This window comes from Phasianus colchicus, chromosome 7 (genome assembly GCF_987193195.1).
Source record: "Phasianus colchicus chromosome 7, bPhaCol1.hap1.1, whole genome shotgun sequence".
NCBI lineage: Eukaryota > Metazoa > Chordata > Aves > Galliformes > Phasianidae > Phasianus > Phasianus colchicus.
The window spans coordinates 30,043,288-30,067,489 of NC_143442.1; the positions used below are offsets into that span (position 1 = coordinate 30,043,288).

Consider the following 24,202-nt stretch of genomic DNA (forward strand, 5'->3'; position numbering starts at 1 on the left):
GAACTGCGCTCTACTATTCAGAATTTGGTCCCTTTGGGTAATTACATTAGAACACGGAGTATTTTTTTTGCTGGTGTATTTTAACAGTCAGAAAATCAAATCCAAAATCTCGTGAGGACTATGACAGTCTCTTTCTCTCCAGTACTTGTAAGAACTTCATGAATTCAGTAGCAGTTGATTGGAAATAAAATGGAAAATTAATTTTTTGACAGCTGGTCACTGATCCTGTGTAAGAGCTGAATGTTTTAACCAGTAAGCAAAGAGTCGATCAAAAAAAGCCCACCAAAACAATAAAAAATAAAGCACAAAAATAAAAAATAAAGCACCACCTAAAGCATCTTTGGACTTGATAATAGCACTGATTGTAAATGACATGAAGCAAGCCTGTTCTGCAGAAACAACTTTATCAGTACCAAAGCACCATTCTTCTATTCATTTGAATTGAGATTGCTGTTGCCATGTCTTTGTGAAAAAGAGAATAAGATGAAAACTAATCAGGATAGGGAAGGGTACTTACCCTTGTTAAAATATAATATAAATTTATTCACATATAAAGGTCTGTATTGCACAGTGTCTTTTTAAGGCTAGAAGAACGTGTTTTAAATATCACAATTATAAAGATAATTTCTTCTTCTGTTTAGGGCCCTATTGGTGAACAGGGCAGTCCTGGCATTCCAGGCCCATTTGGTCCTCGGGTGAGTATAAAGATTCAGACTGGGACTTTTTCCCATTTGTTTTTTCCACAGTTAGGTCTCTATTTGAGTTTTGTTTTTAATTAACTGGCTTTTATTGATTTCAATATTATGTGTTTACTGCCATATCTTTTGCTGAGAGACGATACCTTGCTAAATAAATGAGGCTTAACATAAAATGTAGTTAGATGAAAATAGCTAGGAAAAGAAAGTTAGATGAAGAGAGCTAGATGAAAAGTTCAGGATAACTATGAATCTGCAATCTCTTTATACAGACACTTATGCTACATCTGATGCAAAAGCACATATGTGCAGTTCTACTGTTTGGACTTTCCTATACCCTGGAGAGGTATCACTGACCTGTGATAAAGGAGAAATATGATTCTTTGTATGTTCTTGAGTAACAGGATGTCTCTGGGTCTGTATGAATGTGGGCATACAGTGGCTGCTCTAAGATGTAGCATTTGAAGTTGGACTTGCTTAAATCTTTTAGGCAAAAGTAGTCACTGAACTCAAAGTATGTTGTCTGAGGTCACTGACTTTGGAAGAAACTGCCTTTTTAGCATTAGAGAACAAAAATAATGATTTTTGAAGTTTGTTAATACAAATAATTGTATTGCTTGCTGAATAGACTCTTCTCAGTGGTGTCCAGCGACAAGGAGCTTCAGGTGCAACTGGAACACAAATAGTTCCATATGAACATGAGGAAAAACTTTTCACTTAGAGTTACAGAACGCTGTAGTGCAGGCTGCCCAGAGAGATTGTGGATTCTCCTGTTCTGGAGATATTCAAAACCTGCCCAGAAACTTTCCCATGTAACCTGCTGTAGGGGACATGCTTTAGCGAGGCGTTGAACTGGGGGAGCTCCAGAAGTCCATTCCAACCTCTACAATTCTGAAATTCTGTAATTGTTTGTAGAAAGGTGGTTTTGTATAACTTTGCTGTTCAGTGCTAAAATAGGTTTCTTCTTTCTCCAACTTCATGTAGGGTCCTCCAGGTCCAGTTGGTCCTTCAGGCAAAGATGGAAGTCCTGGACCACTAGGGCCAATCGGGCCTCCTGGTGTTAGAGGAAGTGTAGGAGAAGCTGGACCTGAGGTAAGTTGATGGAAATAGAGAGGTTACTTTAAATAATGAGATTTTTTTCACTGTACATTGCACTTTATCAAACATCCACAAACTCCAGACACATCGTGATACCGGATACAGTTTCTCCAACAGCTAACTGGGGTGATCATGCAACAAAAGGACTAATATCTCACTTATTATCTTCTGAACCTCTTGACATCCCTTGTCTTAATCACCCAGATTTCCAGCAGCTTGCTCTATCGTGCTTTGCATTCAGGAAATTCTTCAGTCCATAATCGCAGCACAAACTAATACTGAGCTCAGCTGACCTTCGGACTGAAGTTTTAAGCCACTGACAATGAGCAGCTAAGAAATAGTACTCTGACTGTTTTGGCCAAAGACTTAAACTTTTCTAAATCTAGCAGGCATGTTACGAATTTATCAATTAATGATACCCTAATTTATAAAACATATGTCATCCCCAGAAGGATAGTTAGAAAGTGGAGGGATTTGAGAAAGGGTGGCATGGGTGATTGTGTGAAGAATTAAGAAACGACGTTGCTTGTTTTGAGAAATAAGGTAGAAAAGGTAGAATAAATGTTCCTAAATTAACGAACAAGAGAAGGCATTTTCAGCTGTTTATTTCTGCCTCATAGAATAAACATTCATGATGTTTCCTGTCTTTATCACGTGCTAATATTTACTCTATTTCATTTTAATTACTACCAATTATCAGTATTTCAATTTCTGCTGAAACATCAAAAGTGAATGAATACTCTGTGTAGAATAAAATGTGTATCCAAATAGTTCTTTAGTATAATGAGACAATACAAGAAATACTACATAGCAATATTTTCAGTCTTGCTTCTCATGTTGACTTGCATGCAACTAATAATTGCAACAAAAAAGAAAGAAATGCTAAGTGTTTCATTTGAGAGATCCAACATATATTAGTTTGGCTGTATGCTCTATCATAATTTGGAACGCTAGTTGTGAATTCTGAAATAATTAACCTCAAAGGAAGTGCCATATTATAATATACCATCTTGTCCACCAGAGCATTAGGCTTACAGTGTGGGTGTATTGCAGGCTTTCTGTTGCCAAAGAAGAGCTCTTGGAACGTGCAGGTGGACATATAATGCTTGTTGACAGATGTCTTCTCTCTCAAGTCTCAGTTGCCTCTGTAGATATCACAGTCCAGATGGACAGAAAGATCTCAACATTAGGGAAAATATTGTTTTTTGGGAAAAGTACTTGCTGTTCCAAGTCAGGATGATCTGGATTCTATTGTACATCTTGGTGATCTGTTGCCAGAAAGCTCAGCATCACGCAGGATAAATATATAGGTATTTCTGTTCCCAAATTTACCCTCAGGGTTTTACTAATAGAAAGTGTGCTTGAGCTGACTCAGGGTAGGCAAGAGTTTTAGACTGCTCTGAAAACTGCTTGCAGCTGTGTGGAAATAAAGCTGTTAGGCTGGGATTTGAGAACAAGAAGGGACAGATGACTTAAACAAAACAAAAAAAACCTGGAATCAAGAGGCTTTGACTTCTTCCAGCTGTTGTCTGAAAGTTAAATTGAGAAGAAGTTGAGCAAGATATTAATACAGACAGTGAAGATGTGAAGCAGGGTGCAGTTCTAATCTTAGAGTGCAGTACCTCATGTGCAGTGCTAATCTCTTTTCTCTGTTCTTGAAAGTGTGCAGTGTTTACCTATATGTGAATTTTTCCTGCATGTCAGAGTGAATGGCCCCAAAATCTTGTTTAGTGACTGGCTTCTCTGTCAATTTACTTAGTATTTACTGTGTTGTGCCTCTATTGCTGTTTTTTTTTTTTGTTATGTTGTACTTTAGGGTCCACCAGGTGATCCTGGCCCTCCTGGTCCCCCAGGCCCTCCAGGCCACCTCACTGCTGCCATTGGTGACATCATGGGACACTATGATGATGCTATGGCAGATCCACTACCGGAATTTACTGAAGATGAAGCAGCTCCTGATGACCACAATAAAACAGACCCAGGAGTCCATGCCACACTGAAGTCACTGAGCAGCCAGATTGAGACTATGCGCAGCCCAGACGGTTCGAAGAAACACCCGGCACGGACTTGTGATGACCTGAAACTGTGCCACCCATCCAAGAAGAGCGGTGAGTGTAAATACGCTATAAGAGTCTGTCTTATTTCCAGTGTGTACTTAGTCATGAAAAAAGCATGTAATTTTGAGTTCGGTCTAATCCGGCATGAACACTAGGAACTCAAAAACTTCTCCCACACAGGAAAGTATTTCTTCTTGCCTATTAGATATATATTCTGATACACGCCACATTTATTCATTTGGTATATAGAATGGAATCATTAAGGTTGAAAAAGACCGCTAAGATCATCCAGTCCAACCATCAGCCCATCACCACTATGTGCACTAACTGTCCTTCAGTGCCAGATCTCCATGTTTTTTGGGCATCTCCAGGGTTGGTGACTCCACCACATCCCTGGGCAGACCGTTCCAATGCCTCACCACTCCTTCTCAGAAGAGATTTTTCCTATATCCAATCTAAATGCCTTTGGCACAATTTAATGCCATTCCCTCTAGTCCTGTTGCTGGTTATGTGGGAGCTGGTTACGTGGGAGAAGAGGTTGATCCCCTCCTTTCATATTTTTATGTGTTTTTACATGTAAAATAGTTTTTACTTCATGGCAGTCGGCTTCTGAAAGTTACCAGCAGGTAGTACTGCTTAGATGACGATAGAGATAGATAGTTACATCAGTTGTGAGTATTTGCTTAATTGCTATTAGCTCAAAATATTACTAATCAAAATAGTATTGATGACCCATGACTTCGTTCCATCCAGAGTTCTTTGCTGTTGCTTCTTACTGGCAGTTGGTAGGTGGTAAAATGCTAACGTGACACTTAATTAATTACCTAATTAATTTGAGTTGCCACTGATAGACTGGAAGGCAGGTGGTTTTTTGTACCCCCTACTGTCTTTTCCCTTGTTGCCTGGTACACTGCCACCAGCATCAACATTAGGAGAGGCATCTGCAGCAAAAATTTGTGTCTAACCCTTACATGTTCTCTATGCACCTGGAGCGGCCAGGAGCTTTGAAATAGATTTGAGCAACCTTAACCTTAAACAACTGTCAAGTCTTGATTCCTCAGTTGGGAAATATTTGAAATGCTGATTGGCTTGCATCTGGAGCAACTGTAAAGCTAAGTGCATGTCAATATTGGGTGGTTACATGAAGCGAATGCTTGTTTGTCCTTGTGTTTTGTACTGTTGAGGCATTGTTTTGTTTGCATCTTCCCTATTATTTTAAGAATCTTGGTAATATAACAGAATTTTATATTTTATGTCCTTGGCAGGTGAATATTGGATTGATCCTAATCAGGGATGTGTTGAAGATGCTATAAAAGTATACTGCAACATGGAAACTGGAGAGACCTGCATTTCTGCAAATCCATCAACTATCCCACGTAAAACATGGTGGGCCAGCAGATCATCTGACTTGAAGCCCATTTGGTATGGCCTTGATATGAACAGGGGATCACAGGTAACTAAATGTATTTAGTTCCAAGAATTAGCTACTTGTGAGGAACGTTATTTCCTTTTCATGTAGAATTTCATCTGCTCTACTGAGCAAATTTGATTTCAATTAGAACATTTTGTTTCTTGATTTGACTGACTTACATACAATTAGTTGTTATCATACAGTTGTTATAGGAAAGGGAAAAAATTGTGTAAGTATATCTAAGGCAGGACTGATCTGCCACTGCTGGTAGATGTTTATTTCTCTTGGCCCTAAAAATTTTCAGCCCTAAGAACTGTCAGCTTTTCTGACAATCTACTTTAGAAACTTACTATATTTGTCCTTAATGTGTATGTTTGCCCTAATATGTGACTGCAGTTGCTCCTGTTTTAATTGAATTCTACATTTTCTGAAAGAAAGCTCTCTACTGCTGAGAACTAGAAGACTCACTTTAAATTCTCTCTTTGAATCTATTTTTGCAGAAAATAAGGTTGTCGTTAGTTTTCAAGTACAGAGTCTGTCAGTTTCTAGGCAAACAAAAACTTTGTCCTTAGCTTTCTGTTCAGTTTTCTCTCTTAAGCTAGGCTGAACGGTCCTGCCGAATGACAGAAATTCATGCTATGTAAAACATAATTAATTGACCACCTTTTATCATTTTTATTCCTGGTTCATTAAATTAAAAACAAATATATTTTTGGTTGTTATTTCACATAGAGTAATTAAATATCTTTAAAATGAATATGTAAGGGGTAAATATAATAGGGACTTTATCAATCAGACAGTTCCTGTTGACAGGTTAGAATTGTGAAAAGATGTGATATTGACTGGTTTTTTTGAGGTGCTTTCACTTACTGTGAAGTTTTGGAGAACATTCCTTGACCCAAGAGGTCACAGTTGACATTTAGCTGCCCACAGAGCTAAATATAGAGGTTTTTTGTTTTGTTAAGTCCTGTGCTCTTTGGAGGAAGAAATTATGTTGGAGAAGAGAAGGCTCCGGGGAGACCTCAGTTGTGGCCTTCCAATACTGGATTAGAGCGTATGAACAGGAGGGGGACTGCTGTTTATGAGGGTGGATAGTGATAGGACAAGGGGGAATGGTTTTAAACTGAGATGGGGGTGGTGTAGGTTAGATATTAGGAGGAAGTTTTTCACTCAGAGGGCAGTGAAGCACTGGAACAGGATGCCTGAGGAGGTTGTGGATGCCCCATCCCTGGAGGCATTCAAGGCCAGGCTGGATGTGGCTCTGGGCAGCCTGGTCTGGTGGTCAGTGACCCTGCATGTAGCAGGGGGTTGAAACTAGATGAGCACTGTGGCCCTTTTCATCCCAGGCCATTCTGTATTTCTGCGATTTTGAGGAAAACTGTGAAAGAATATTTCATTTTTGGAAACGCCGCCCAATTTGGTAGCTAGCATTAGGAACTCTTTAGTAGTTATATGCACTTATTACAGATTCTAAATAATACACGTCTGATGTTGCTAAGCAAAGATAACATTTTATAATAAATGACAGTGGTGACATGTAGGATTTTCTTTTTTCTTTGCCAGTTGCAGTGAAACATTTTCATTTTTAGTCATTCTTAACTTTTTTCTATGGTGTAACGATTCGCTAAGCACAAATCAAGTGAAATCTTCACAAGAGGGAAAAAATTGTCAAGAATTCAAACATCGTTGTCATTCATAGTAATACTGTTATAATGTTTTTTAGCAACAATGGTGCATCATAAAACAGATTCAGATTTTTGTGGAAGCTAATTACGTGATGGATATCTATATGCAGATGTATTTTATATAGTCAGACTTGGCTGTCTGACATTTCTACATGTGGTACGTGACCTGTAGAAAACCAGCTGCTGCAGTTGCAATATAGTGGGTACACTATAAAAGGACTTTCTCAGCTTGACTTTTCTCACTTCAGTTGAGGTCGTTGTAAAGCAGTATTTCATTCCACCTTTCTGTTGTTCATCTTCAGAGCTTAATGGCTAGAATTCTCCCAAAATGATCCCTGCTACAGGCTATCATTGTTTCTCCATCCTCGGCATCCAAGAAATTAAAAAAGAAATCAGATTTTATGTAGTAAAGCTTCTGCAAGTCGTGTCTGGGAGGAGTTACAGTAATGACATGTTTATAAAATTCACAAGCTGTTATTGAATTTTTATGAATGGTGATCTATTTGTCTTCTCAGTTTGTGTATGGGGATACAGCTGTCACTCAAATGACATTCCTGCGCCTCCTGTCAAAGGAAGCTTCCCAGAATATCACTTACCTCTGTAAGAACAGCGTTGGGTACATGGATGACCAAACTAAAAACCTGAAGAAAGCTGTCATTCTGAAAGGGGCCAATGACCTGGAGATCAAGGCGGAGGGAAACAGCCGATTCAGATACACTGTTCTTCACGACAGCTGTTCTGTAAGTTGCCTTTCTTTTGTTGGTGTGGAAGAACAGGACTTCTAGCTTTTGATGGTGGCAATTCTTGATTTGGAAAGCAATTCATAGAATAGGATAAATATAATACTGCAGAATTTCACCATGAGTTACAGAAGTAACTGAATAGGCATTTTACTACAATTCTCAGTATGTGTAATCAGCGTCTTTAGAGGATACTTTTAAATTACCAGTTATTAATCAGCATGCTGAGATGCATATCTTCCCAATTTGCATTTTTGCAAACAATATTAGTTATTTCTGTGTGAAATCTCATAAATCGAATAATCTCAAGCATTGGTCTGCCAAATGGGTAGGATTATTGCGGCAGTACTCCAGAGAAAATTCTTTGGTATTTAGTCATTTCAAACTGAGTGAAATGGAGAGGAAAATGTTATTTGTTGTTTTTTTTTTTTTCTTTTCCAGAGACGTAATGGCAATGTGGGCAAGACGGTCTTTGAGTACAGAACACAGAACGTGGCACGCTTGCCTATCATAGATATCGCACCGGTGGATGTTGGCAGCACTGACCAGGAATTTGGAATTGAAATTGGGCCAGTTTGTTTTGTGTAAGAGGAAGGGGGGAAATTAACATGGTACTCAGCCACAGCAATTAAACTCATGAACTTAGACTGATTGAAGTTAATCCTGAGACTCTTGAAGTAATGGCTGATATCGGATCAGCACTGTATATACGGTTTCTAAATGCCCAGCCTCCTTTTGAATATTTATTTTACTTACAAACCTTCCGTTTTAAATGGTTGAACCAACTTTTTGCGCAGCAGTATAATTATAAGAGAAACAAGGACCACCTTTTTAAAAATAACACGAATCCTTTTCCTCGCTTTTCTTTCAAATTACTTCAGAATTTACAGGTATTCCAAATAGATAGTTTTTATGTGGGACTACATAAAGCTCTAGTGGTAATTTCTTTTGCTTGGATGCATAACAAATAACAGAAAAGTGGAGCACTTTTGTGAACTGTTTGCTATATTTCAGTCATATCTACTCTCTCTACCCCAGTTTATCTTCCTGTCGTTGCTACCGTAATAGCTATTCATGTCTCTTGCAGACAGAAATTTCTTGGACAGGATCATCTGAATCTGGCGTTGTCTTTCTTGTGCTTTTCTATATAATAGTCTGCTCGTAAGAGTTTTCTACAGCCACGATTAATTTATGAAGTAGAATTACTTCTGGGGTAAATATAAGATTTCAGAATAAGTGTCCCATTTCTTAAGTTTTGAGGCCTGATGTCACTTTTCACGATGTATCTGTGCAATTCCATTAAATTATTATTGATCTTCAATATATATAGCAAAGCCAACACTTGTTGATTGTTTTCCAATACTTACCCATCTAATAAGCCATTACGTATCAAATTATGCCAATATCTTATATACGGTACCAGTGTTACACTGCCGATCACTCATGTGTGTACCATACCAGTTGCTAATAAAGAGAAATTTTAGAAATCCCTGATTTTTAGCTGGCATCCAGACCATGCATTGCCAGTAATTTTGACTTGCTAGTCTCGAACTGTCATGGCAAGGAAATTCCATCATTTCTTAGCGTGAGCTACCTCATCTCTGAAAGTTGGGATGCATTTAATATTCGTTTTGTTATTTTAGGTACTGAAAGGTGCTATGCTTCTGTTATTATTTTGAGAAAGGTGATAGGCAGGGCAAAAACAAACAAACAAAAGTGATGGTGCTAAACGGCTCTGTAGAAGGCTGATGAAATAAAGATGCTGACTCAGTATCATTTTCAGAGTTTAGTTGTTAGGCTTACGGTGTTTGAAAGAACAATGTTACAGTGCATTTATTTGTTGGTCATACAGTGTATAAAATGTTTTGTACCACCAGCATGCTTTATTTTGTAAAGTATGTGGGTACAAAATTACTTACTTAGTTTTTTATTTCTTAATTGCATCTGTGCTCTCCAAGTTTTTTGTTTGTTTCTTTAAAAAAATAAAAAAATAAACATCTGGGGCAATCCCTAAAGAAAGTCATGCACATAGCTTTATTCATGTATCTTTGCAAAGCATTTAATTAAATTCATGCTTCTTGCTATTTAAGTGGTTTCCTTTTTGTAAAACTCCTTCCAGTGTGTCCCGTATCAATTAATTTCCAGAAAAGTAAAAATGGAAGCATTTATTTTTTTGTTGCTATTTGAATAACTTCTTTGTAATGTGTTTGCCTGAAGTATTTTACACATAGGGAAATGAAAGTATGCTGAATAACACCTTATTTTGTCACAATTTTCACAAGGTAGTTGTCAGTTTGCATGGAGCTGTCACCAGAAACGCTGGGAAGGCTGCTAAACTGGTATTGTTTTTGAGACTCCAGAGATCGGGATGTTTTTACGTAAGACTGGGTAAAGTGCAATTTATCTGATTCCACACATCTGTGTAAGTCATCTCTGACAGATAACAGCTTTTGGACAAGCCATAATGCTTCACTGTATCAAGGGGGGCAAGAATTTATGTTCCTTTCTTTCTGAAAATGTAGGAGCTTTGGAAGTTTCCAGATTGTCCATATGCACATCCACTGGAACTAGGAACATGGAACTGTAAGATGCTCATCGCTGTAATGTGTTTTTTCATTTCCCTATCAGGAACAGTAGGATTTTTTTATTTTACTAGTGTAGAATGATTACTATTAATATGACTCATATTGTTAGCATATCGCATTGGATCCTTAATAGAAATGTAGATGATATTAATTGCAGAGAATAATCTGAGGAATGTTGGCTCGCTCTAACATGTTCATGCAAACGTGTTATCCAGGGGCTTTGATCACGCCTCTAAGCATCAGTCAGATACACGAAGTAAATAACATTTGGTGTATAGATAATATTAGAAAGTTATTTAAAATTTCTTGTTTTTTTTTTTTGTCAGTGAAGTATCATAATCCGTGTTTATTGTAATTATTTTTGCGAGGTTGTTGAAATAGAAGTGTATGTAACTATAAGAGTACCTATTATTTCCCTTTTCGAGTCGTTCTCATCGCACCTCCATCTCCATATGAAGCGCACAATATTTCCACAGGGATACGCCTCAAGTAGTGAAAGAGAGCTTTAGCTGTAAGGCACCCTGAGATGGTCTTCTGTGAAAAACAATCACTGGAGGATAGCTGAGGCAGAGCCTTCAGGTGAAGTTAAATAGTCTTTATAATAATTTTAAAAATAATAGGAAGAGTGGGTGGAAGGGCGGATTGGGGGAACATGGCTTTTCTTGTTACCTGGTCATGTGGCACTGTCTCAGGTGAATATGTCTTTAATTCCCAGAGAATAGATTTAACGATCTGATGATTTGCAAGACATTATTAGCTTATAAAGTAGCACTAATTAAATATCAGCTATTTAGGACATTTAATGCAACTCTCCTGTCTTTGTTGCAAATGGTGTCAGAAATAGTAGAATAGGCACTATAGAACAATTAGGATAATGAAATGTCAAAAGCTGAATTGAGATGAATTTCATAGTTATAAGAGATTGTTTTTCCTAAGCAACTCTCCTGTAGAATGCTGGCCTGAGAGATCTACCGGGATCCCTGCGGTTCTAGCTGGCACCTCTCAAACACAGCTGTGCAACAGCCACTAACTTCTCATCTAGGAGGTGAAATCCCATTGTTCACTGCTGGTAATTTGGCACCGTAGTGAATGATAGTAATGGCGGAGTTGACGATGATGCAGTGTAGCTTTAATTCTGAGGGTAAGCCGTATTGAGATGTTAAAAAGATTCTAACCAGTGCATCCAGATTATTCTTAAGCTTGTATCCTCACTGTCCAGCTTTTATCCCTGTGTCACTGAACTGTCGACGTAAAATATCGGACTTTGTATGTAATGATACAGCTGGTTATAAGCTGCTGTGAGCGGCACTACCAGTGCAACAGGATCCCTTTCTCACACTGAAGAACAACGAAGCAGCTGAGTATAAACCCTATAGCCATGGATTCCTTAATTGCTCAACTTCTGGGCTTTGTGTCATACTCAGAATCTGTCTTGGATTTCTTTTCTCGTGCAGTGACTCCTAACACTGATGGCTTCTTACAGCGTTTTTAACTTGCGGATTTCTTACATTTTAAAACTTAAAAAGAATTTGTTCTTTCTTAGGGAAAATAACTGTGGACGATCTTTCAAATATTATAAGTGGGCCAGGAAGGTTGTAACAAATATTTGCAGAAATAGAAAAGTGTGTTTCTCTGCAAGCACAACGAGCACGAATTGGTGTTCAAGTATTGCTGAACCTGTTCTTATTTTACTGTTTGGCTAGTTCTAGTAGTCATTCACCTCCTATTTTGATAGGAGTTTAATTATTCCTTCTCTGAGATGTTTTCTCTTACTGCTACTTGATGTTGTGTGTTAATTCATTTTGGAAAAATAAGGGACGCGGAAGAGAATTGGTCATGGTGTTACAGTTACCTTGCCCAGTGGTTCAGCCAGGCAATATTAGCGTTGCTTTATATTCTGCATAATGAAGTAAGGTTAATAATGTAACTTTATAAAGAAGCAAATACTCTTGTTCCTTCTGTATTTCCTGAGGAGCTTAGTTCTTGTCTTAGTTTCAGGTGGGACGGAATTGTTCTTTTCCGTGAGTCTGGTATGATGCCATGTTTTGGTTCCAGAGGAAAAACAATGTTGATAACATATGGATGTTTAAAGTTGCTGCTAAGCAGTGTTGTGTAGAGCCAAAGCCATTCACAGCGAAGGGCCCAAGGAGCTGGGAGGGAATGGAATTAGGACAGATGACTTAAACTGGCCAAAGGGATATTCCATACCATATGGCATCAGGTGGAAGGAGTTCTGAAGGGAGCAGGATTCATCTGGCTCTCTTGCAATGCTTGGGGGGCTAGGTGGGCATTGGTCAGGGGCCGGTGAGCAATTGCTCATGTATCGCTTGTTAGATGCATTCATGTATATAATGTGTGTGTGTGTATGTGTGTATATAGTCATAACAATTATCCTTTTCCTCTTCTTTCTTGGTAGATAGTTTTATCTCAGCCTATGAGTTCTACCATTTTTTCCCCAATTCTCTCCCTCATCCGACTGGGAAGAGGGAGTGAATGACTGCGTGGTGCTGAGCCACACAGCAGGTTAAACCACAAGTTAGTGTGGTGCTTGTCACAGAGATTGGACTAACATCAGTACTGATTGGTGAGGGTTGTGAGGACTGCATTTATGCTCTTCTCTCAACTTTTTGTTGGTTGGTAGAGATGTGGCAGGTATTTTATTGATCACATCCACGGGGATCTGATGGTGTCCATCTTGCCATTTGATTCCTAAGAACTGGATCTCCTGTGCAGTCCATTGATTTGCCTTATGGCAAAACCAGCTTTTAGAAAGATTTGGATTATTTTCCCTTTCCTAAAAACTTCCGCTGTGCTGCCCCTCATGATGTTGTTGATGTATTGCCATTGTTCAGGAGCTTCCCCTGTTCCAGTGCAGTGTGTATCAGCCCCTGTGGCAGCAGAGTGCAAGATAGAGTTTGCTTTTATTTGGAGGGGCTTTAATTTGTTTGGTGTGGGGCTTGAACCTGTAACGCTGGGATTAAGAGTCTTGTGCTACTGACTAACTGCAGGGTGTATCAAAGAGGCCAGAGCAATTCAATTGCAGCTGTGTTCTCTACCTGGGCAGCAATATCTTTCCACATTGCAGCAGCCCAGATCGGTCTGCCTCTGTGCTGCCAGTCGTTCTGCTTCCATTGCTGTAACCAGCCCCATATGGCATTTGCCACCCACTGGGAGTCAGTAGAGATAGAGCAGTGGCCGCTTTCCTGATTCAGTGATGTCTAAAGCCAGCTGGATGGCCTTCACTTCTGTAAATTGGCTATTTTTTCTCACTTGTGGCAACTTATTATAAAGCAGAGCCTCTTAAGTACATGTTGCCTATTCTTAAGTACATGTCACCTATTCTTGTAGCTCTGGATGCGTGTGTCTAAGGTGATCACAGCCTTACTGCAGAGAGCTCTTTCTGTTTGGATGCTTACCGGGTGAGGAAAACAAGGAATTAATGGTTTAATCCTCCCCGAATGAGACTTTTTCAGCTTACAAGTTTGAGTGTGAATGCTTCAGTGGCAGAGTGACAGTGAAAAGGAATTAGCCTGCATTTTTTTCTTCTTAAAAGGCTGGAACAACTTAGGGTGCAGTTTCTCCACTCTCCTTCTGTATGGGCCTTTCCCTTTTGCCTTGCTCTAGCTCAGTGGATGTTCTCCTGTCTTTGTATGAGTGCAGAAGTTCATGGCCTCTCTCTATCAGGCACTTTCCTTACCTAATTATTAGCTTTCCTTTGGCTATAGTACATATTCATGTCCGCAGTTTTATTACTGAAGTTCTGTAGAGTGCTGGGATAGTACGTAGCAATAGAAGAATGCATCAGGCAAATGTCATAGCTAAAAGCAACACAAATGAGGCCTGTGAAGCATAGCAAGCAAAGACTGGAGCATAAGAAAGAATTATTCTCTGTGAAGGCAAGTAGGAGTCCTAAATACAGATTAAGAGCAGAACAGTAATTTTCTTATTGCTGCTTGTCGAGGGACTCTAGGTTTTCTTTGTCCCGCGGTTGCCTGAAATTGAGTTAAGCAGTAGCCAGACTGGTAAATGTGGAAAGAGTATTGCATGCTGACACAGTTGAAGAATATGAATTATGCATGAGCAGTAAGAGAGTGGTTGAAGCTTTGATAGTGAGGTCAGGTGTTGAGCATCTCTATATGCAGAGATTGCCCAGCCTCTCTGGACAACCTCTATGAGTGTTGGAACGCCCTCGAAGTTGTGTTCAGATGGAATCTCACATGTTTCGGTTTGTACCCGTTGCCCTGTCAGTGAGCACCACTTCAGAGGAGGTTGGGTCCCTTGTCTGCTTTCTCTCCCTCAGGTATTTAGACATATTGACTGCTGGAATCCCATGCTGGACTCATCCCTCTAACTCCAAGTCTCTTGCACTGTGGAGCCCAGAACAGGACACAGCATTCCAGGTGTGGTCTCACTAGTGCTGAGTAAGCAAAAAGGATATTTAGAAAATATCTCTTAAAAACACTCTCAGAATCTCAGATGGGATTCTGGAGAGAATTTCCAGTTCTAAAACTGAGTAACAAATTAGTAGAATGTCCTACCTGAAATTTAAGAAAACTTATTAGGATACTTCTGCGTGGAAAACCTGGGACTGTACAGAGGTAGCCCTTAGCAGTCTATTTGCCCCAGGACTCTGCAAAGTTTCTAAATAGCAGTTAAAATAATTTATCTAATCCCTGAATTAGTCACTTCATCTACGCATTGTTTTGTATTTTTTTTATTTCAGGAAGTGAAGGTTACACTTAAGTGTTGTTTCTTGCTAGGCAGTGGGACTCCAGAAAAGAGGCCATGTTTATAAAAAAAATAGGACTGAGAAAATAAAACCTTTGTAGGAGGAACACCAGGGCAAAATGGTAGTAGTTTAAAAAAATAAAATAACAAAAAAGAAAAGAGGATTCCCTGCCAGGTAGGCAAATACCATTCAGAAAAAAAAAAATATTAATAATAGAAATGATAGTATTATCAGCAAGAAAAAAAATGCAAGACAACAGCTAAAATCAGCTTTTCGATAGCTTAAATAGAAATGCTAAAGAAACTGTGGGACAAAGAGCCAGTAAGGTTTCAGTCTTGGTTGGAATGGCTGTGTTATCTGTGACAAGCAGTACTTTTTTTTTTTTTTTTTTTCTGACTCTACTCTCTCATATAATGTTAAATTTACATGCCAAAGGAAGATGTACTTGAATACATACAAAATCAGCTTTGAGCTTGAAAGCAGATGCTGGTGGCTCCGTCCATCCTTGACAGATCTCTACTAGTTGCCTGTGCAAAAAGGTGTTACTCCCAGAACTGCTGTAGTCTGTGAACTTGATGTGCTGCCTATAACAGTGTGTAATGCTGCTGCTGCTACTCTGAAAGTGCCAGGTAAGATCAATTTTCTGTGAGAAGCACTATAATAATAGAACAGTTGGAGCATTTTGCAGGGTGATTTAAATAACTGAGAAACAAGTCTAGAAGTTAAATCTGCTAAAGGCCAGCCTGACTTTCTAAGCTAATTCCTGATTATTAACTAGCTCTATTCCATATTGCTATTATCTGAAAGGTATTTCTATTAAAATTGAGAAGAATCAGGTCAGCCTACTAAGCGACCCTCTGAGAAAAAATGGAAGTAGTTGAATCACATATGTTACGGTGATGTCAGCCATTACTTTTCTATGAACACGTCTGTCATAAACCCTTCATTAGTACAAACTAGTAATCAAAGACCTGATGACTTTAAAACAAAAACAAAACAATTCCCTCCAGTCTCAGTTTTATTGTTGAATAACTGTTATTAGCCACATACTCAACCCCAGTAGTACTGGAGATCACCAAAGCCATCTGAAAGATGACAACTGCCTATTTATTTAGACTGAGATTGGGTGAGGGAAGAAGGATTGAGCGCTTCTACTTCCTCTGAGCTGATGTGTCTTTGTGCATGGATGCCCTTTTGGATCTTGCTGACAGAGCTGAATCCAGGCTGATGGTCAAAGAAGCTCACCGTGCTCAGTAACATGAGCTTCTTGAAGGAGAGGAATGGAAAAAGTAAGAAAACATTTTATTGTATTATGCCATAAATTGCATCCCTTAGGATTACAAAGATATCCTTAAAGTGGTGCCAGAGCAGTGTCTCACCTCGGTAATACCGCAGAGGGAATATTCAGAAACAGTGAAATATAACAGTCAGTGTTATGAAACAATGAGGAGTTTTATTAAGGTATTTTATTATGTGTCTCTGTAAGGAATAGACCAACAACCATTTAAAAGCTTACAAAGATGGTTAACCTTCAACACTATAAATGTGTTAATGTGACAAAAGAAGTTCACAAGTTTTGCATCTTTATTGACTTTTACAGAGTGAAGGGAGGAAGTTCTCAGCTATGACATGCCAATGACAATCTTTGACAGGAGACATTTACAATTGCTTTTAATCCTTTATTTTGGTTTTCCAAGCAAGTCAATAACCCTGACTTGCAGAGTTAGGAGTGAAAAATACATTAGCACCATCATATTAGTCTTTTATACTTCCCTAATTTTAGTGGTCTTGACCAGCAATGACAGGAAAGTAGAGAAGCACCTTTGATAACAGAATACAATCCAACAATAAAGCTGTGGTGACTAGTGCCACTAAGGTATTCAACTCTTAAAGTAGACTGTACTTTTTCACAGCTGATCAGTACAGTAATGGGCAATTTTATATGAAATGATTCTGCTGAATTGACCAATGGATTCGATGTAGTTTGACTGATTTTTATCGATTTCAGTTTGACTTAGCCCTGTTTCTGGCCATGTTGAGGTAGTTGAAACAGGGAAGCCTTTCTAGCTTTATGGACTGTATCTTAGAAAAAAGGGTAATCTTCGTTACTGGGAGTGATCAGTGCTTTTGGAAATTGGCTAACATTCAACTAATAGAACACAGTGTTGTTTTTTTAAGTGTTGAAGTTCAATTATAGCACCACGGAGACGTGTTCTGAAGATGGAATTTGGTTTTAAAAAAAGCAAAAAGCATTTTTACTGTACTTTGTGTAATAGCAAAAAAAAAAAAGTTAACCCTTGATATCAAACTGATTTCCCCCCAGAAATTTTGTTAATAAATAACTGGGCTACAGATGGTCATCTGTACTAGTTGACAGGGTTAGAACAAAGGAGCACAGTTGGAGTGTGAATCTGTTTGCCAGGGTTTCAGAAAGAGCAGGATCTTGATTTATAAGAAGCAGACCGGGCCAACGTCCACGCCGAATTCCTGATCGGGACCACCAATATCTAGGGGTGCAATATCAACCACAGGTAACCTCATTGTTTTGCGTGTTCTGTATTCAAACACAGTTTTACCCCATTCACCAGTGTGTTTCTGTGAAAGTAAAACAACAAAAAAGTTAGAGAAATCAGTGTTACGCGAGATGAAAATTATGCTACAGTGTAATGGATGGCATACTTCTCTTTTCATATTAATGCATTACTCACAGCACCAATGAAACAAAGGGGGGGGGGAGAAAGGATGAGGGACTAAGAGATGGTGGTGGTGAAGAGTGGCGGGGGACCCCCACTGGGCTTGTAATGGGGGGGGGGGAGAAAGGATGAGGGACTAAGAGATGGTGGTGGTGAAGAGTGGCGGGGGACCCCCACTGGGCTTGTAATGGGGGGGGGGGAGAAAGGATGAGGGACTAAGAGATGGTGGTGGTGAAGAGTGGCGGGGGACCCCCACTGGGCTTGTAATGGGGGGGGGGGAGAAAGGATGAGGGACTAAGAGATGGTGGTGGTGAAGAGTGGCGGGGGACCCCCACTGGGCTTGTAATGGGGGGGGGGAGAAAGGCAAGAGGGGGGGGAGAAAGGCAAGGGGGGGGGAGAAAGGCAAGGGGGGGGGAGAAAGGCAAGGGGGGGGGGAGAAAGGCGGGGGGGGGAGAAAGGCGGGGGGGGGAGAAAGGCGGGGGGGGGAGAAAGGCGGGGGGGGGAGAAAGGCGGGGGGGGGAGAAAGGCGGGGGGGGGAGAAAGGCGGGGGGGGGAGAAAGGCGGGGGGGGGAGAAAGGCGGGGGGGGGAGAAAGGCGGGGGGGGGAGAAAGGCGGGGGGGGGAGAAAGGCGGGGGGGGGGAGAAAGGCGGGGGGGGGGAGAAAGGCGGGGGGGGAGAAAGGCGGGGGGGGAGAAAGGCGGGGGGGGAGAAAGGCGGGGGGGGAGAAAGGCGGGGGGGGAGAAAGGCGGGGGGGGAGAAAGGCGGGGGGGGAGAAAGGCGGGGGGGGAGAAAGGCGGGGGGGGAGAAAGGCGGGGGGGGAGAAAGGCGGGGGGGGAGAAAGGCGGGGGGGGAGAAAGGCGGGGGGGGAGAAAGGCGGGGGGGGAGAAAGGCGGGGGGGGAGAAAGGCGGGGGGGAGAAAGGCGGGGGGGGAGAAAGGCGGGGGGGAGAAAGGCGGGGGGGGAGAAAGGCGGGGGGGGAGAAAGGCGGGGGGGAGAAAGGCGGGGGGGGAGAAAGGCGGGGGGGGAGAAAGGCGGGGGGGGAGAAAGGCGGGGGGGGAGAAAGGCGGGGGGGGAGAAAGGCGGGGGGGGAGAAAGGCGGGGGGGGAGAAAGGCAGGCGAGGGGGGGGAGAAAGGCAGGCGAGGGGGGGGAGAAAGGCAGGCGAGGGGGGGGAGAAAGGCAGGCGAGGGGGGGGAGAAAGGCAGGCGAGGGGGGGGAGAAAGGCAGGCGAGGGGGGGGAGAAAGGCAGGCGAGGGGGGGGAGAAAGGCAGGCGAGGGGGGGGAGAAAGGCAGGCGAGGGGGGGGAGAAAGGCAGGCGAGGGGGGGGGAGAAAGGCAGGCGAGGGGGGGGAGAAAGGCAGGCGAGGGGGGGGGAGAAAGGCAGGCGAGGGGGGGGGGAAAGGCAGGCGAGGGGGGGGGGAAAGGCAGGCGAGGGGGGGGGGAAAGGCAGGCGAGGGGGGGGGAAAGGCAGGCGAGGGGGGGGGAAAGGCAGGCGAGGGGGGGGGAAAGGCAGGCGAGGGGGGGGGAAAGGCAGGCGAGGGGGGGGGAAAGGCAGGCGAGGGGGGGGGGAAAGGCAGGCGAGGGGGGGGGGAAAGGCAGGCGAGGGGGGGGGAAAGGCAGGCGAGGGGGGGGGGAAAGGCAGGCGAGGGGGGGGGAAAGGCAGGCGAGGGGGGGGGGAAAGGCAGGCGAGGGGGGGGGGGAAAGGCAGGCGAGGGGGGGGGGAAAGGCAGGCGAGGGGGGGGGGGAAAGGCAGGCGAGGGGGGGGGGGAAAGGCAGGCGAGGGGGGGGGGAAAGGCAGGCGAGGGGGGGGGGAAAGGCAGGCGAGGGGGGGGGGAGAAAGGCAGGCGAGGGGGGGGGAGAAAGGCAGGCGAGGGGGGGGGAGAAAGGCAGGCGAGGGGGGGGGAGAAAGGCAGGCGAGGGGGGGGGAGAAAGGCAGGCGAGGGGGGGGGAGAAAGGCAGGCGAGGGGGGGGGAGAAAGGCAGGCGAGGGGGGGGGGGAGAAAGGCAGGCGAGGGGGGGGGGGAGAAAGGCAGGCAAGAGGGGGGGGAGAAAGGCAGGCAAGAGGGGGGGGGAGAAAGGCAAGAGGGGATCACTTACAGTACAGCCGTCTTCCAGGACTGCGTACATGTACTTGCTGTTTCCTTCAGCCTTGATCTCTGTTTCCACAGAGCTCATCAATTTCAAGGCTTTTTTAACATTTCCACTGGCTTGATCCATGTATGCAATGCTGTTCTTGCAGTGGTAGGTGATGTTCTGGGACGCGCGGCTGGAGAGGATGCGAAGGAATGCCAGCTGAACTTCAGAGACATCTTCAGGGAGGTCGGGATCTCCATAGCTAAACTGCAAAGTACAATATGTGAACAACAGCTTTCATTTAGTTGTCTCTACAGGTTGTTTGTGTAGTTAGTATTTCACCCCTTCAGGAATATTTCTCAGTACATTTTGACTATATTGCACCAATGACCTTTTTGGCTACTATCTGTGCTAATTTCTTACCTGGAAACCGCCCTTCATAGACTCTCCAAACCATACGTGTTTGTTTGCATTGCTTTCAGTGGGCCACCAGTTTTTCCTTGGCACGGTGGCGGGGTTAGCACTGAGGCATGTCTCACCGGTTTCCATATTGCAGTATACTTTAATAGCATCCATTTTGCAGCCTTGGTTAGGATCAATCCAATACTCTCCTAAAGGTGAAAAAAATTTAGGGGCTTAGCATGTGTAGTTCGAGAAGAATTTTACTTTACGATAACAGGCTTATTTCTATTTTAGAAAGATTAGTCTATTCTAATAACGGAGAAACAACAGAAAAATCAGATGATATAAAAATGTACTGAGTTTATGAGAATAGTGTAATCTGACAGTCGAATTAAGTCAGCACAGAGCTTAAATTTCCTACATGTTTGTTAAAATCTTATTCCAAACTTTCTTTTATAAGACAGCGAAGGAGTAGATCGATGTCATTATGGTTCTCTATGTATAAACAGGAAGACTGGAAGTTTTAAGTGATTACTTGATTTATCATTTTTTAAACAAACCAAAAACTTTACACTGCAAGTCTCTACCTATACATACTTAAAGACCATAGCAATTAGAGAGAAAAAAAACACACACAACATCTGCTACCATTACTGCCAATAAAAACCTGACATACCACTCTTGAGCTCAGGATGGCAGAATTTCAGATCTCTGCAGTTGCGAGCTGGATTCTTTCGTGATCCATCAGGACTGAGGATATTTTCAATCTGGTTGTTAATTGATTTCATTGAAGACATGATTTCACCCAGGTTGATCTCATTGTCTTTTGGCTCATCTCCGAATTCATAGCCATAGCCCACTGGACCTTTTTCACCAGCACCCAGGGCACCTATGCCACCACCACAACATGGACCAGGAGGACCGGAAGGACCAGGCAGACCAGGTTGGCCTGGTGGACCCTGAAGGAAAACAAACAAAACACACACAAAAAAATGAAATGGAAAAGGAAACAAGCAGAATAAATCCAAAAAGAATCCAAAGTGAATGAAAATAAGAAACAGGAAATAAAAGAAGAAAAACAACAGGTAATAGAAAATTTAAAGAAAAAAACCATCTGAAACAAACAAAAAACCACAGCCCTGTTTTAGAGATTCAGAAGACACAGAGGGAAATCCCCACTCTCTGTATACCATGGGAAAAGTCTTGTAATTATCTGGAACTACCACAATACCCAGTTCATCAGAAATTATACCAAACTACAAATGATTTGAACTTTCTTAACATTAGCATTAATAACTAGATAATTTCCTACCAGAATTTTCTGAGACAAATATTTAAATGCAAGAGAGTGTTGTTTAATGAATAGCCCCTAAAGAATCAGTTTAGCATGCACAATTTACTTACTGCAGGGCCGCTTTCACCTCTGTTACCCCTCGGGCCAGGAGGACCAATTGGACCTGGGTAGCCACTTGTACCATCCTTTCCAGGGGGCCCAGCTGGTCCTGGGGGACCCTACAAAGGTGAATACACTCATTATAGTCTAAATAGATTACTGGATAATTTCCATTTTTGAACTACTTAAGACGCTTCTAACATTGCTGTACAGTTTATCAGATGCCTCCTTTTTCTTTAACAGCTGCTGGTTCAGATGGCCTTTCTAAAAAACACACGCCAACTTTTTCAATCTTCTTTCCCATTATCGTAAGAAAAGAGCCTTTCTTACCCTTGCTCCTGAAGCTCCTGGACTTCCAATTGCACCTTGTGGACCTAGGGGGCCCTACAAAAAGAATAAAAGTAAGTCTTTGGAGTAATGTTTTTAGTATGTTGAGATACACCTACCTTGCTGTAAAACATCTTTGTAATTATCTGAAACTCAAGCTTAAAGGACTATGTCAGACATGAGAAAGAACGGTTGCTACTCTTATACCAGTTAAAATTGTAAGAAATTCTCAAACTGCAAGATCTTTTATGATGTGATTAAAGTAAGTTATACCATCTAAAATGCAAGGAAGCCAACTGACATCAAGAAGTATTGAGTGATATATATGTAAGAATATATACATGATGGCTTAAAACACTGATTAAAGCAGATTTAATCACATTACCAACAAAGTTACTTAGACATGAACAGTTGTCAAATTCCAAGTGTTTTTTGTTGGTTTTCTTTTTAAACCAACAATTTTGTTTATTTGTGTGTGAATTGCAAAGAGCTAAACTGTGCATTTTAAAATGATTCATGGTTTATATGAGAATTAATCAGACTACTTTTGTTCATAAGTAACTCAATTGGGTCAGCAGGGTATATCCTATTACTTAAATATAGGTGGTATTTATAAGTATAACTTCAATTTTTGTCATTGACAGTGGCAGAGTAACTAGATGAGTTTTGTTTTCTTAATTCTCAATTCTATCTTGAGTGCTATTAGTAGCACTATTATAATAACACAACCTGCTCTTTACATTTTTTTCCTAAATACCTAGGACATGCCTGCCTATTACCCTTCAATTTTAGCTGTCAGTAACCATTATAATGGTAATGCAGGTTTACAATTCATTCCTTTGCAATTTCATGCCAATTACACTGTTATTTATTGAGTGATATGCATGATAGAAGAGACATTGTTGGACTTAGAATAGCTTTTATATTATTGATTTTATGCTTGTTTAACATAGGTATCTACTAAATAGAATTACATGTTAAAATTTGCATCTTCCTTATTTAATCAGGAATAGCCTATATATGTGAATGTAAAAAGTTTTTTTTTCTAGTCAGATAGACACCGAACTCCTAGCAGCTTCTTCTGGTTCTTTATTAATATTATCTTGGGTTAATTAATTCACAAACGACAAACTATTGAACGCATCTGAAAAATCAAATTAGTTCTTTTCAATTTTTATTTTCATCTTCAAATTATCTAGCTGGGGCCCAAACCACGTGAACCAACATCACTGATATTTCTAATCCAATGCAATATACTCACAGGAGGACCAGGGAGACCTGGCGTACCAGGAAATCCTCTATGACCCTTGATGCCAGCGCTGCCTCGTTCACCAGTTTCACCTTTATCACCGCGAGGACCTTGAGGACCCTTCAAGATTAGATTTGTGATAAAAGGAGTATGTCAAGACATAAAAGAAATACAAAAAAGCTGAGGAAACACTTGACTGTATGATATCAGTAATACTTAAAGTATGACTTACAGCAGGTCCACGAGCTCCAGCAGGACCAGCAGAGCCAGGAGGTCCAGGCGGACCCTGTGACACAATAAGAACAAAACATCATGGAGTAGCTGCACTAGACTAGATTGCTTTATTTTCTGATACGCAGTAGAGTCAGAGACTCAAGGAAGCACCATACACATACTAAGCTGAATTTTGGCCAGTCTTTTTATCTACCGAAGTCTTTCTGATGCTTGTATGCACCAATACCATACCTTGAGCGTAAGATCCCTTATCCATTTTTAAAGGTGTTCAGTGCTCACAGTGTTAGTGTCAGCACTTCACAAAGTATCTTGAATACACACACGATTACTCCTTTTAGTTTAAGTAAATAACACTACTTGTGCTGCATAACCATTGTGTGGGATGGGAATTAACAGTGGAATGATGGTGCTTTTCAGCGTCCTAAGTATGTGGGTTTTGGTCTTAATCTTGTCAGCATATAGTTATCAGCAATATTAACTGGGATGTATAAGAATAGCAAGTGAAAAGACAAGTGGTCCTCAATGCCAAGAGATCTCGGGAAAACAAATTAAAGTAACAATAGCATCACCGTTCTAAACTTCCACTCTTACTGTCTTACTGTATGAAACAGACCATGCATGGGAAGGACATGTAAATGTGTATTTGTTTTGTTTTTACCTGAAATCCTCTTTCACCAGCTTTTCCAGGGGCACCGTTGTTACCTGCAGGCCCCGGGTGACCAGGAGGTCCTGGAACGCCAGGAGGGCCGCTTTCACCACGGTCACCCTGCGGACAGTCGCAGTGAGTAAGAAATTTAATGTTTTAAATAATTACAGTATGAAGAGTGCATTCCCTGG

General features: G+C 41.5%; 2 protein-coding genes across 2 annotated transcripts in view; one reads left to right on the top strand and one right to left on the bottom strand.

Moving 5' to 3' along the window:
• The window catches only part of COL5A2 (collagen type V alpha 2 chain), a 150,310-nt gene extending 140,535 nt beyond the window's left edge, over positions 1-9,775 (top strand). The window contains exons 51-56 of the mRNA XM_090144596.1: positions 642-695; positions 1,680-1,787; positions 3,610-3,901; positions 5,116-5,303; positions 7,462-7,686; positions 8,128-9,775. Of these exons, the coding sequence (XP_090000722.1) occupies positions 642-695; positions 1,680-1,787; positions 3,610-3,901; positions 5,116-5,303; positions 7,462-7,686; positions 8,128-8,274 (1,014 nt within the window). The 3' untranslated portion in view covers positions 8,275-9,775. The remainder of the gene's footprint in view (positions 1-641; positions 696-1,679; positions 1,788-3,609; positions 3,902-5,115; positions 5,304-7,461; positions 7,687-8,127) is intronic.
• A 6,658-nt stretch (positions 9,776-16,433) lies between these two features.
• The window catches only part of COL3A1 (collagen type III alpha 1 chain), a 53,585-nt gene continuing 45,816 nt past the window's right edge, over positions 16,434-24,202 (bottom strand). The window contains exons 43-51 of the mRNA XM_031604404.2: positions 24,024-24,131; positions 23,364-23,417; positions 23,144-23,251; positions 21,886-21,939; positions 21,567-21,674; positions 20,839-21,121; positions 20,184-20,371; positions 19,785-20,027; positions 16,434-17,595 (exon numbers count right to left, since the gene is read on the bottom strand). Of these exons, the coding sequence (XP_031460264.2) occupies positions 17,449-17,595; positions 19,785-20,027; positions 20,184-20,371; positions 20,839-21,121; positions 21,567-21,674; positions 21,886-21,939; positions 23,144-23,251; positions 23,364-23,417; positions 24,024-24,131 (1,293 nt within the window). The 3' untranslated portion in view covers positions 16,434-17,448. The remainder of the gene's footprint in view (positions 17,596-19,784; positions 20,028-20,183; positions 20,372-20,838; positions 21,122-21,566; positions 21,675-21,885; positions 21,940-23,143; positions 23,252-23,363; positions 23,418-24,023; positions 24,132-24,202) is intronic.